We start from the raw sequence: 14623 nt of genomic DNA, 5'->3' as shown, positions 1-14623 counted from the left end.
CGTCTCTGTAATAAACCAACTTATCTTTCCCCTGTCGGATCTGTCGGACTGTGTCTGGAAGGCTGCCAACTCTTCAGTGTTGTATGCACTTTCCCCCTCCAGGCCCCCTCTATGCACACTTGTGTGTGTTATTTACTTTAGACAGCCTCTCTGCTCTCTTGTCAGTGAGAGAAGAGAGCTGCCTGGATAAATCGTCCTTTGTTAGGCTGTGAAAGGAGCTGGACTGATGAATTACAGACACAGAGCTGTCTGCAGGAAGAAACAATCAGCATGTCACTTTTCAGTGCATGAGAACTGCAGGGGGAAAGTAAACACACAAATGATCTCTTGAGATTCAAAAAGAAGGGTGTATACAGCCTGCTTGTGTATGGATGTATTTTCTATATGTGTACATCAACCTACTTCCTGTTTTGGTGGCCATTTTGTTTGTTTATAAACAAACTTTTTAAGATGTCCCCTAATGCACTGGTATGTTTACTTTTATGCGATTTTAACAATACAGATTCTCTTTAGGCAATAAATAGCATTTGTTTATTGTAAGTGTATTCTCTGTGGATGTCATCCTCCCATTTCTTTATAAACCTTGTTCTTATTGAAATGTTGTTAAAGTTCCGACCTTAGAAGAAATTATTTAGATAGTCAATCTTAACTTTGAATATGAGGTAATGTTTGCCAACCATTATAGTGATGTGGACCTATTCTACAAGAAATGGGAAACTTGGGAGAAGGTTTATCTTTACTACGTTGGCAGCGCGTAAGTGTGGAATGACATCAACCTCAATGACATACTTCCTGTCCACCAGCAGGGAGTTCGTCACTTGGCAAGGGCAGCGTCAGGCGGCAAAGGGCATGCGGGGGTGGGGGCGGTGCTATGGATATGACCCTGTCGGCACACTCTGCCACAGCGTCATATGAATGATGTTTTTTGGCTATGCAATGGGGGTGGATAATCACAATGCAATGGCCAGGTGTAAAACCGGTCACAAGGTGACTGTTGCGTTACTTGTGACAGCAGGATCGCATCGCAAGGGATCGGGAAAGCAGCATTGCACATTTCCCATGCGTTTCGTCGCATACAGTCAATGAAAAGTATGCTTCACTTTAACCGTTAACGCGCATGTAGCCGTAGCTCTGCATGCAGTGCGTTACCATGCCGCACTCAGTTACATCACAACGCACCCGCCGCACTGTGAATGACTCATTAGCGGTGCTCTGCAGTGCGCAAAACGTGTTACAGAGCAGCCGGTATGCTGCACTGTAACACACCACTGTAAACGGGGCCTAAAGCTCTCACAACGTGCTCAACCGCTTGAAATAAACAAGGAACGATGGTTCCACCAAGAATCGGTAAAAAAGATGTCCCAATGATGGTAAAAGAAAGCGATTATCAACCGTGACACCGATCAATCCTGGGGCTCCATTGCAACTACTTACGTGTGGCTAGTTACGCACGTCAATATCTTCATTTTCATGCTTTTCGTAACGATCCAATCAGGGAACCATCGGTGAATTCCAACCTGCTCCACCATCATTCATTCAGCACTAACAAGTCAGGAATTGCTAGCGTGTGTTGCTTGTGTGTAGAAGCATGTGATCTATGATGCGATCAGGTGATAGACTTGTAGGGCACTGATTTGTTGCAATCACTTCCTGTATTAGCACATGATCACAACCGGCAAATCAGAACCTTACAAATCTATCACATGATCTTAAAGAGACACTGAAGCGAAAAAAAATATGATATAATGAATTGGTTGTGTAGTACGGATAATTACTAGAAGATAAGTAGCAAAGAAAATATTCTCATTTTTATTTTCAGTTATATAGTGTTTTTTTTTATAACATTGCATCATTCTCTAATATTTGCAGTTTCCACACTACTCAGCATTCGAAATGATTTTACAAAGCAGTCTTGTGAACTATTGACCTGTCCTCTGGGAAAAAAAATCCTTGACTGACAGTTGAGATAATAAACTTCAGAAGACAGAGCTCTCTGCGACTTTGAAAGTCGTGGAGCTCAATGGCTTTTGTGCATAGATAACAACTGGAGATTCTTAACTCTTCTTGTACTGGAAACAATATTAGACTTATGTCTCTGCTCCTAATGTTTTATTTCTTAGCTGTACTACACATACAAATAATTATTTTATAATTTTTTTTCGCTTCAGTGTCTCTTTAAGCCTCATCTACACTGTACAATTTTTCCATCAGATCAACGGATCTATTAGATCATTTCCAACCGTTCCAATCGGATTGCGATAGATTTTGCAATAGAGTTTGAGTACTTATCAATGCAAAATCTATCGCAAAATTGTTCAGAAACAATTTGGATGTCTACACATGATGCAATTTCTTATCAGATCACCGGTCGATCTAGTGGAACATTGTACCATGTAGATGAGGCTTTACGGATCATGTCCTTCCTGATGTTCTGGAAAACGCTGGCAGCATAAAACCGCCCCCATCCCCCAACTGTAACACATACAAGCCAGTATTATTAACTTCTTATTGAACATTTCTAGTCACATGCTGGTTTAAACGCAATGCATGGCCGGTTGTATTCACAAAATTTTATTTGCTTTTTTTTTTTTTTTTTTAGAAAATTTGTGACCACATACAATTTGTATTTATGGTCATTATAATCCATTACATTTAAATTAATATAATTACAAATAAAAATGTACACTTCATTTTAAAACAAGTTATACGACCACTGGTAAAATGATACATTTGTACAGCAATATTAAACCCTGACGCTCCACCAACCAATCAAATGTGAAAGCTAAAAGTGCAAATCTGCCCATAAACCAAGCCCAAGGCTGCAAAGAAACAATAGTTAGATACTCTTACCCAAGAAGAGAGACCCTGCAGAGGCTGCCCACATCCTCCCCGACCCCACTGCCGCTGGACAGGACCCTCTTTAAAGGGAACCCGAGGTGAGAGGGGTATGGAGGCTGCCATATTTCCCTTTAAACAATACCAGTTGCCTGGCAGTCCTGCAGAAGTGTCTGAATCACACCAGAATCAGATTGTTTGTTATTGTCAGACCTGACAATAATGTCAGAAACACCTGGGGCCTGATTCACAAAGCGGTGCAAACTTTTTTGCGGACTTTTGCGCGCGCAATTTGCCGCGATTCGCGCGATCGCGGACTTTTGCGAGCGCAATTGCGCGCGCAAAAGTCCGCGAAAAAGTTTGCACCGCTTTGTGAATCAGGCCCCAGATCTGCATATGCTTGTTCAGGGCCTATGGCCGAAAGTATTATGCTGGGTACACATGATAGGTTTTTCCGCTCGATTTTTCACCCGATCGTTTTTTCCGCTCGATTCTGCGCTCAATTCTCTTATCTTCTGCTTGTTTTTCTTATCTTTTTCCATTTACTTGAGAAATCGAGCGCGGAAACGATCGGAAAGAATATTGGATATTTCGAGAATTATCTATCTAATCCTATCAAGCGGAAAAACGTATCGTGTGTACCCGGCATTAGAGGCAGACAATCAGCAGGGTTGCCATGCAACTGGTATTGCTTAAAAGGAAATAAATATGGCAGCCTCCATGTCCCACTCACCTCTTGTTCACTTTACGGCCTTGTTCACATTATAAATCACCAGCACTATCACAAGCGCTGAGCGATTTATTGAGCTTTTTTTCAGAGCGCTTTGCCCTGCACTTTGGGCTTAGAAAATCACTTTTGTAAGCGTTTTTCTAATTGCTTTTGCTGAGCGATTAAGCTGGAAAAGAATAAATGCAATGTATTTATTTCTAAAAGCGCTTGGAAATCGCTAAACTAAGCGTTTTTTCAAGCGTTTTGTACTTTTCCTTTACCTTCCATTATAGCAAAAGTCCTCAGAGAATGGTACATGTAGCGCGTTTGCGATTCGCTGAAAATCGAAACGCTTACATGTGAACACTCTCTCATAGGAAATCTCTGCACAAACTCTTTTAGGGATATTTCCAAAGTCGCCAGCGCTTAAAAAAATCTGCAAACACTCACAGGGCTGGATTCACTAAACCGTGATAACTCAGATATCACACCTTATCAAAGATATCACACCTTAGCAAAAATATCACACCTTATCAAAGATATCACACCTTAGCAAAGATATCACACCTTAGCAAAGATAACATGCCTTATCACAGTAGCATAGCGAGCGCTATGAACCCGCAGGGGCTCAGGGCAGGACGAGTGGAGCTCTCATCATTGTCAATTAGCAGGCATAAGTTCGTAGCGCTCGCTATGCTACTCTGATAAGGCGTGTTAACTTTGATAAGGTGTGATATCTTTGATAAGGTGTGATATTTGAGTTATCACGGTTTAGTGAATCAAGCCCATAGTGTGAACAAACCCTTAGGGCCCTTTTCCAATGCTGCTTGTGCGATCACACAAGCAGCAATTTCCACTTGCCACCATTTGCACCGCAGCCATCGGGAACAGAGCACAATTGCAACAAGACTTACGCATGCTGCCGATTGCATTCTGGGAAACACTAGTGTGAAATGAGCACTGAACTTTACATGTGAATTGCGGTGCTCTTACGACCGGCAAAACAGCTGCAATTTGCTTTTTGAAGTTGATCGCAGCTATTGGAACAAGGCCTTAGTTTGTGGCTGCGCTCCTCTTTTTGCATTAGCGGTGTGTACTGCACAAGTACAGCCGCACCTGCGCAGTAGCACAGAGCTATTCGCAGACGAGCGGCTTCGGATTACTGAGCTGGCGTAGCTGCATTCGGCAGATGCAGTACAGCCATGCTAGAATCCGGCAGTGAGGGCAGCCACAGGAACTTATCCAACAAGCTCATGTCAGAAACGTTTGGCGTGTCCGTGCGTGGCAAGGTTGGGGGTGGAGGAGGAGATGGACTATCCAGAAAATTCCCTCTGCTCAGGTAAGTATCTTTTTTTTTTTTTTTTTTTTTTTAACACCCCCTCGGGTTCTCATTAGAAGTGACTCAAGTCCAAGCAAAAATATTTACAGACAGTCCCTTACTTACAAAGGACTTGAGTTACAATATTTCACACTCACAAACAACCTTGTCTTCATGTATAAATGACACCATACACTATACACCACAGTACTGCTTCTGTTATTACAGTTTTGTTGTTAGTTGTTACAGCATTGTATAAACACTTGTAAGTATTTAAAAATACATTAACCACTTACGGATGGCGTCAATTGAAATCTATGCCTGTTTTGATGCTCCAATACATGCCAGGCCATAGATTTCACCTCACAGCCGCCATGCATTCTCGTCACTCCCTCCGCAGCTCACTCGCCCTGCCATCTCTATGACAGCAGAGCCCTGTGAGCAGGTCAGGAGACGATTTCATTGGCTCCTGATCCTGTCTATCAATGTAAGCAACTCCCATTGGCTTACAGTGATCACATGGTCAGGAGCCAATGAAAGCGGCTCCTGACCGGCTCACAGAGCTCTGCTGTAATAGAGACAGCAGAGGGAGTGGCCGAGGTTCCAGGTGTGCGGCATGGGCGGCGATTGCAGCGATTCGTCAGTATCCAGCGGTTTCTGGTACCAGCGGTCCTTAAAGTGTACCAGAGACCTGCAAATGTAAAGATTTTTTACTTACCCGGGGCTTCCTCCAGCCCAATAAGCACGGATGCGTCCCACACCGCCCTCCCGCAGTCTTCCGTTTAGCGGCAATCATCCCCGGTAACTGACTCAGTCACGTCAGTTCGGGTCTACTGCGCATGCACAGGAGGTCCACGCATGCGCAGAAGACCCAGACTTGACCCAACTGAGCCAGTTACTGGGGATGATTGAATAGGATCGGAGGACTGTGGGAGGACGGCGGGGGACGCAACTGTGCTTATGGGGCTGGAGGAAGCCCCGGGTAAGTAAAAAATCTTTACATTTGCTGGTACACTTTAAGGGGGTAGAGACCTCTTTTACTGAAGGAGTTAAAAACAAGCACAAAAAAAAACAAATCCAAAGTTGCCTGAAAGTAAATCACTTATTCATGCTACATTACACCGGGCCTCCCTGCAGAGATCTGTGAACCCCCCCCCCCCCCCCCCCTTTGGCAGTAGCAGCAGTGGAGCGCTATATATTTCCAGCTCCCGGCAGCATGACAGGTCTTCTTTAATGCAGCTCATAACCATGCAGCCAATTACCATTCTGTTTCTGTACCTGTCACATGACGTGCAGAGACTGCGCGGCACGACGTTGACCTGCACTGAAGAGGACATGTCATGTGGCCGGGAGCAGGTAATGTGTAACGCTCCACTGCAGCTTTGCATTATGTACAGGAACAGGCCGGGCCCTCCCAGCGCTATGCATATGACCCTGTCATATAAATCAATTTTTTGGCGCTCTGGCCAGGTGTAAAACCGGCCTCAAGCAATCTTCCCGGAATGGAATCTGTTTGTAAGTAGAGATCGACCTGTGACCAGGAGAAAAATTCAGCATGTCTTCTATAAAGAGTACCACCCTTAGTTTCTATACAGCAATTATTGCTATTACTTTTAATATATACTTTCTCTGACCTATAATCTACTGTAAATGTGCTGTAAACTCCGCATTCTTTGCTCCTGTGAGTCCTGATTTAGCCACTTAAGGACAAGCCAACTTATAAAAATGTCCTGCTAGAGCCTCTTAACGGCTCCAGGACGTTTTTAGAAGTCAAACAGTGCTGCTGCCGTTGCACGCTCCCATGCGCTCGTGCACGTGCATTCCCACATGCGTGCACGTGAGGTTAGTGAGGAAAAAAACCCACCAAAGTAAAAATACACCTTTTAGTTTCAAGTACTACATTGTCACCATACTTTGTATTAGGGACATACCGGTAATGAAAATCTTGTGATAACCAGAACAAATAGGCAGTTAAAATGTGTGGGTTTTATGTACAGTAGCAGTATTTTTATTCAAACTATAGGGAATGAAATTGGAGTAGTGGAATAGTGTATTTTTTTATTTTGTCCTTGTTTTTTCCTTTATTGTAGAAACAAGGCTGGCACCACACAAAAGTAGCAAAAAGAAAAGATTAGCTCTTTATTAGTTCGTCATTAAAATGACAACATTGTCAAAAAAAAGTAGGCTTTGGCGGCGACAGCCCGCTGTTTCAAGGCGATGGGCTGAGTGGCTTGAAAAAGAGCTATAGCAGCTTAAAACAGCGTGCTGTTGCCACCAAAGCCTACTTTTTTTTTGACAATGTTGTCATTTTAATCAGGGCTGTGGAGTCGGAGTCGAGGAGTCGGAGTCGGGGCAATTTTGGGCACCCGGAGTCGTGGTTTCAGAAATTGAGGAGTCTGAGTCTGGAGTCGGAGTCGCATGATTTTTGTACAAAATCCACAGCCCTGTTAAGTATTAGACTAAGGAGTCGGAGTCGAGGAGTCGAAGTCTGAGCAATTTTGGGTACCCGGAGTCGGAGTTGGAGTCGTGGTTTCAGAAACTGAGGAGTCGGAGTTGGAGTCGGAAGATTTTTGTACCGACTCCACAGCCCTGATTTTAATAACGAACTAATAAAGAGCTAATCTTTTATTTTTGCTACTTTTGTGTGGTGCCAGCCTTTTTTTTTTACAATACTTCATATGGACTCTGAGGATACTGGAGTCTGAGGCTTGGGCACACAGTGGTTCCTCCTTATGGAAGAGTGCTCCTCCACTTCTATTTTTGCTTGTTTTACCCTTTAAAATGCATAGGAAATAAAGTAATTACTGAAAACAAATATCAACCCCAAAAAGCCCAATTGGTGGGGAAAAAAACAAGATATAGATCATTTCATTGTGATTAGTAGTGATTAAGATATTGTCAATTTGGCAAATGAAATGGGATGAGCACTGACAGGTGAAAATCGCTCTTGTCCGACGGACAATAAATTATGTCCGTTAGGGTAAAAACCGCTTTGGGGTGAAGTGGTTAAAGAGGAACTTGAAGTGAGAGAGATCTAGAGGCTGTCTCTAATATTTTCAGACATAGCACCGAAACAAGCATGCAGATCAGATATTTCTGACTGAAGTCTGACTGGATTTGATGCACCTTCTGAGACAAGACAATATTTTGTGTACATATCCTATGGTGATATCAGATTTTCAATTTGACTATTAGCCAAATTCTATCTTGTTGCAAAAAGTATTTTTGTGAAAACACGTTCACAAAAGGTCACAAGTTTGCATAAAACTTCCGTATAGAATCAACCGCGAAACTCAGCACAAAAATGTCGGAATTCCAAATACTTGGCGAAATTTTGCAGTCCCGACCATCCGTAATATCTTAAATCTATCAGATGTGGAGTGGAAATAAATCTGCGGGTTTGGCGAGTGAGTGCGCTGTTAGCGTTGGGAAGTTTATGGAGCGTATCTGCTGCAGATTTCCTTTTTTAATCGTATTGCCACATAAAACCTGAATGTATTTTATAACTGCGTCCAGTTAGAAATAAATGTTGAAAATGCGTCTTCCTTAACCCGATCCACGCCAATTGGGGCGGAGTTTTGCAGGAGATTGTGCGCGCCAAGGTGTGCGCATTTCCGCTTGATTGGCGGAGATCCGCTCCGCCGCCAGTCTCCCAGCAGCGATCGCCGCTAGGAGACTGTTAGACGGCAAAACTACCATCTATTTACACCGTACAGCACTGCAGTCTAAGGCAGCACAGTACTGGGGACAGCCGTGTGACGCGGCTGCCCTCTGGAGAGGCACAGAGAGCTATCGGCTGATGTCTATGAGAGCCGATCACTGTGATTTGCTGGTGGGGGAAGAGGGAGGGTGGGGAAAAAAAAATGGTATAAAATAAATATTTATTAAAAAACAAACACTCCAGGAGCGATCATAGCCCACCAACAGAAAGCTCTTGTTTTTGTGTGCTGTTGTGTGCTGAGTTGTACAGCCCTACAGCGAGCCCTTAAAGCTACAGTGTCCTATTTTGTAAAAAATAGCCTGGTCACTAGGGGGGTTTAAGCCCGTGGTCCTTAAATGGTTAAAGCAAACTTGTCCAAGTTGTACGTTTTTGTACACTGACACTGCTCCTTCTGTGCCGGCTCTGCAAGGGTTCAGCATAGGGCTTGTGGACGTGACGTAGGCATTTATGGGCTATATTTATAAAGCAATTAAGACAGATCTTCAGTGTAAAATTTTCAATTATTAATTTAAAAACACATACCTAGATTCTGCTCCACCATTTTTAGCACACCACCCTAACTGTGGCGGAGTGCTTCTTAAATCACACCTGCAGCGAAAAATAAACGTATGAAATAAGGAATTGTATGTGTAGTACAGCTAAGAAATAGAAGATTAATAGCAAAGACAAGTGTCTCATATTGTTTTCCAGTACAGGAAGAGTTAAAAAAAAAAACTTCAGTTGTCGAATACAGTCAAAATACAGTCCTGTTTCCTGAAGCACTCAAACAGCCAAGAAACAGTGAGAGACAGCTTGAGATAAGGTTTTACTGCAGGAACGTTCAAAGGGACATTATTTCTGCTTTGTTTTATAGCTTAAAAAAGACACAGTGTGGATTTAAAAATGGAACTGTGACAGAATGATTCGATATTTAGGGAAAAGCTTCATTACTGAAAATGCAAATGTGAGACTCTTTTCTTTGCTACTAATGTTCTAGTAATTATCCATACTACACATACAATTCATTATATCATTTTTTCACTTCAGGTTTGCTGTACATTACACCTGAAGTGAAAGGGATATGAAGGCTGCCATGTTTATTTCCTTTAAGGGCTCTTACACAGTGGGACGTTGCGTTACAGGGGATGTTAAGGTTGCATAACGTTCCCCTAACGCAACGCATGGTGGTGCTAAAGGTGGACGCTACATAGAGCCGCGTTATGCGGCTCTTTGTGCGCCGTTTTCGTTTGATAGAACCGGCAATGATTCATATGAATCATTGCTAGCAGGCAGAGAACCGAGAATGATTCACATGGATCATTGCTAGCAGGCAGAGAATGATTCATATGAATCATTGCTAGCAGGCATAGAACCGAGAATTATTCATATGGATCATTGCTAGCAGGCAGAGAATGATTTATATGATCCATTGCTAGCAGGCAGAGAATGATTCATATGAATCATTGCTAGCAGGCAGAGAACCGAGAATGATTCATATGGATCATTGCTAGCAGGCAGAGAATGATTCATATGAATCATTGCTAGCAGGCAGAGAACCGAGAATGATTCATATGGATCATTGCTAGCAGGCAGAGAATGATTCATATGAATCATTGCTAGCATGCAGAGAACCGAGAATGATTCATATGGATCATTGCTAGCAGGCAGAGAATGATTCATATGAATCATTGCTAGCAGGCAGAGAATGATTCATATGAATCAGTGCTAACAGGCAGAGAACCAAGAATGATTCATATGGATCATTGCTAGCAGGCAGAGAATGATTCATATGAATCATTGCTAGCAGGCAGAGAATGATTCATATAAATCATTGCTAACAGGCAGAAACCGAGAATGATTTATATAAATGATTGCTAGCAGGCAGAATATGATTCATATGAATCATTGCTAGCAGGCAGAGAATGATTCATATGGATCATTGCTAGCAGGCAAAGAATAATTCATATGAATCATTGCTAGCAGGCAGATAATGATTCATATGAATCCTTGCTAGCAGGCAGAGAACCGAGAATGATTCATATGAATCATTGCTAGCAGGCAGAGAATGATTCATATGAATCATTGCTAGGAGGCAGAAACCGAGAATGATTCATATGAATCATTGCTAGCAGGCAGAAAATGATTCATATGAATCATTGCAAGCAGACAGAGAATGATTCATATGAATCATTGCTAGCAGGCAGAAACCGAGAATGATTCATATGAATCATTGCTAGCAGGCAGAGAATGATTCACATGAATCATTGCTAGCAGGCAGAAACCGAGAATGATTCATATGAATCATTGCTAGCAGGCAGAAACCGAGAATGATTTATATGAATCATTGCTAGCAGGCAGAGAACCGAGAATGATTCATATGAATCATTGCTAGCAGGCCGAGAATGATTTATATGATCCATTGCTAGCAGGCAGAGAATGATTCATATGAATCATTGCTAGCAGGCCGAGAATGATTTATATGATCCATTGCTAGCAGGCAGAGAATGATTCATATAAATCAGTGCTAGCAGGTAGAGAACTTGCATTGCAGTGCAGTGAATATTAATAAGCCATGTGGCTAGGCAAAATACAGGACTCTCCCCTCCTCCTCTCCTGCACACAAAAAAGGATAAAACAACATTACTGAGCATGTGCAAACAGTCTAACACAGCTAAAACCACCTATAACGCACAGCATGCTGCACCTTCTAAATATTGCTACATGTTACACACAACGCAACGTGAGCACTGTGAATGTCGCACAGACTTTGCATTGCTGTGCGTTAGTCTGCGTTGGAACATTTTCTAACGTGCGACTTTAACGTCACACTGTGAAAGACGCCTTAAAGCTCAGTGCCTGGCTGCCCTCCTTTGTCCCTAACAAATGTAGCCATACACCCTAAGCAAGCATGCCGATCAGATGTTTCTGACTGGATTAGCAGCACGCTTGTTTCAGGTGTGTAACTCCTACACTAATGATGCCAGAAAGATCAGCAGGACAGCCAGGCAACTGGTATTGTTTAAAAGGAAATAAATATGGCAGCGCCCATATCACTCTCACTTCAGGTTCCCTTTAAAGCAGCCAAGTCGACTGCAAACACTGGTGACACCGACAGGCCCACTTTGGCATAATAAATTGAAATCGCCAGTGAAATGTTAAGAATTTTAAGTCAATGCAAATGATATTTTAACTGTATGCAAATTCAGTAGAGTCATCTGCCAATGCGTTCAACTGATCCCGGTATGAGCTGCATAAATTTGCATAAAATACACTTAAAATTTGAACCAACTTAAAATCATTAGCATCACATTGACTAAGCTAATAATAAATACGTACAAATTTACAGTACTAAAAAATTTTCCATTAGGTGGATTAGAACGTTTATAATAAAAATGATTCAGAAGTGCTTAAACATTTTCTGTATCCAATATTTACATATTTACAGTAGCGGCCGATACGGGCTGTGCCGACTTGTTTGTAAAGGAATAAGCTTCGAGGCTGCTAAAACCTGATTGGTTGCTGTAGGCAACTCCTTCAGTTCTGGGGGTTTTCTTTGGCTTTGTCTTGATTTATCAACCACAAGTGGGCAACCAATGAAACATTGAGGCACCTAATCTGCAAGTTCTTGGTCAAGGACTCTTTGATACCTGCACAAGGCCTTCACAAGCAGTCACAGTCACAGTAGCCCCAGAGCTTGCACCTTTATGACACGTGCCAAGAAGGCACATCTCGTCTCTCTGTTCTGACAGGAGAAATTAGAGAAAACACAGGAAATGCATCCATTTCATAACAGGATACTGAAGAACATGCCCGGTGTCCAAGCCTTTGGTCGGCCATCTTGATGAAGCTGTCTAGGCAATAGTACTGTGTGTGGAGAGTTCTGCAGGTTTCCATAATCAAACTATTGCTCTCATTTCTGAGTCTACACTTGTGTTTCTCTTCTGTGTGAAGACATTTTTATTTAATGGGTCCGTTTCCTCCTTTTCACATGAAGCACTTCACAAAATGGCCGATTGTCTTAGAGACTTGCGTAGCTGGGGAGTTTGAAACCTCATTATCCATCTTCTGGCCAATTAAAGGGAAGACAGTAGATTCTCTGGTAATGTCCACCACTCTTGCCATGAATTCCAGCATTTATCGCTGACCCCATGAGAACATGCTGGATTGTACCGTAGAGTAGACCACTGGATAGACTTCTAGAGATAAACCGTTTGGATGCAGGTAGAACATAGTGACTTCTGCATCTCCAGCTCCCTCTAGAGCTGAGCGCCACTGAATGTCGCCACCGGTAGACACAAGAGGGAACAGAACTGGTCGTGAGAGGTCTGCGTCCAGTGTGGCCTGTAGATCTTCCGGAAGTCTCTGATCTCTGGCTTGTAACATGGCGAAACCTCACATCTGGTGGGGAAATGAAGAGAAATAAATACTGTCAGAGTCAGGGTGTAACTACAAATCAGTGGGGAGGTCCCAGCAAGTCAATGATAGAGTCCCACCCAACATTCACACCTCCTTCACTATCCCCAGTTGTGACCCTACAGCCAGGAGGGCCCATTATATAACATCCGCCTGCCCATATCATGTGCAGCCACAACATGGGCTCTGAATGGGGTGGGAGCTTCCTATTAGGCTGCTTACACACTAAGACGTTACAGGCGCACGTTAGTGCAGCCTGTAACGCAGCCCCACCGCACAGTAATGAAAAATCAATCAGCCCATTCACACTGCACATGTTGCGTTACATTGTAACGCAGCACATCCGTTGAGAGTGCTGAATGCTGTGCGTTATGCGCGGCTAATCCACGTTAGACTGTGCGCACATGCTCAGTAGTGTTGGGGAGGAGTGGGGAGCGGCCAGGCGCATGGCTAATTAATATTCACTGCACGGTGTGACGTGCAGTGTTTACTTCCTGGAGCGGCCACTTTGTGCGGCGATTGGCCGGGCGGGACCACGTGATGCCGCATGCGTCCAAGAGTACAGGGCCGTGCAGAGGGTCCTTAAGTGGGGGGTGCTCAAATTTAAAAAAGGGGCCTGGCAATGCCTTCCCCCGCATGCCCCCCCCCCCCTTGTTTCTGGCTAGGGGGGTATTGATTGGCATGCTGCTGAATGCAGATGCTGGGTGCCATGTGGGTTCTGGGTGTAAGTACTGAGTGTTATGTGGGTTCTGGCTATGGTTGGGTATCGAGTGCCATGCCGGTGTTGATTGCAAGTACTTAGTGCCATGTGAGTTCTGGGTGTCAGTGCTGAGTGTCATGTGGGTTCTGGCTATGGTTGGGTATCGAGTGTCATGCGGGTTGTTGATTGCAAATACTTAATGCCATGTAAGATCTGGGTGCATGTACTCAAAGTCATGTGGGTGCTGGGTACAGGTACTGGATGTGACATGGGTGCAAATACTTGGTGCCATGCCTGCACTGTGTGCTAGCTATGGGTGGGTATTGTGTGTCATGTGGGTTCTGAGTGCAGGTACTTTGGGTGCTAGTACTAATTATGTGGGTGCAGACAGTGGGTGCCATGTGAAGGCGGTGCGCAGATGTGAGTAGTGAGTGCCATGTTGGGGCTGGGTGCAAGTACTGTGCCATGTAGGTGTGAGTACTGGGTGCCAGCTATAGGGTGAAGAGGTGCAGGTATTGGGTGTACTATTGGGTGTTTGATGCAAGTACTAAGTGCCATATTGAGGCCGGCTGTGAGTATTGGGTGCAGGGTGCTTGGTGCAAGTACTGGGTGCTTGCTATAGTGGGGGTTACTGGTTGAGTGTGATGTGGGTGCTGAATATTGGTGGGATTGCTGTGGGTGCAGGGGGTGGGAGATCACTGTGGGTACTGCTATGAATGGCATAGTTGCTGCTAGGGGAGGTAGAGGTAAGTGTGGTTGATGGGGGAAGGGTAGGTCACTGTGGGTGCTGGGGGGAGAAGTAACTGTGGGTGCTGTGGAAGGTAGAGGTCAGTATGGGTGCTAGAGGAAAGGGGGGTCGCTGTGGGTCCCTTGGGGGAGATCACTGTGGGTCTTGGGAGGTAGAGGTCATTGTGGGTGCAGGGGGTGGGAGGTCACTATGGGTGCTGC

At 43.9% G+C, this 14623-nt stretch overlaps 2 protein-coding genes across 3 annotated transcripts in view; one reads left to right on the top strand and one right to left on the bottom strand.

The window, feature by feature from the left end:
- The window catches only part of NTN1 (netrin 1), a 431580-nt gene that overhangs the window by 33294 nt on the left and 383663 nt on the right, over window positions 1–14623 (top strand). The window lies entirely within an intron of this gene.
- Window positions 11939–14623, bottom strand: part of PIK3R5 (phosphoinositide-3-kinase regulatory subunit 5) — a 139450-nt gene continuing 136765 nt past the window's right edge. The window contains exons 19-20 of one of the 2 annotated variants that reach the window (XR_011025263.1): window positions 12361–12960; window positions 11939–12177 (exon numbers count right to left, since the gene is read on the bottom strand). Coding sequence is in view for 1 of the 2 variants with exons in the window: in XM_068263265.1 (XP_068119366.1) it covers window positions 12819–12960 (142 nt within the window). In the remaining variant the exon portion in view is untranslated. Of the gene's footprint in view, window positions 12178–12248; window positions 12961–14623 lie in introns of those variants that run through there. The other variant, XM_068263265.1, reaches the window with a different exon arrangement.

Source organism: Hyperolius riggenbachi, chromosome 12 (genome assembly GCF_040937935.1).
Source record: "Hyperolius riggenbachi isolate aHypRig1 chromosome 12, aHypRig1.pri, whole genome shotgun sequence".
Taxonomy (NCBI): domain Eukaryota; kingdom Metazoa; phylum Chordata; class Amphibia; order Anura; family Hyperoliidae; genus Hyperolius; species Hyperolius riggenbachi.
Note: the sequence above shows the minus strand (reverse complement) of the source record. Positions and strands in the feature narration are given on the sequence as shown.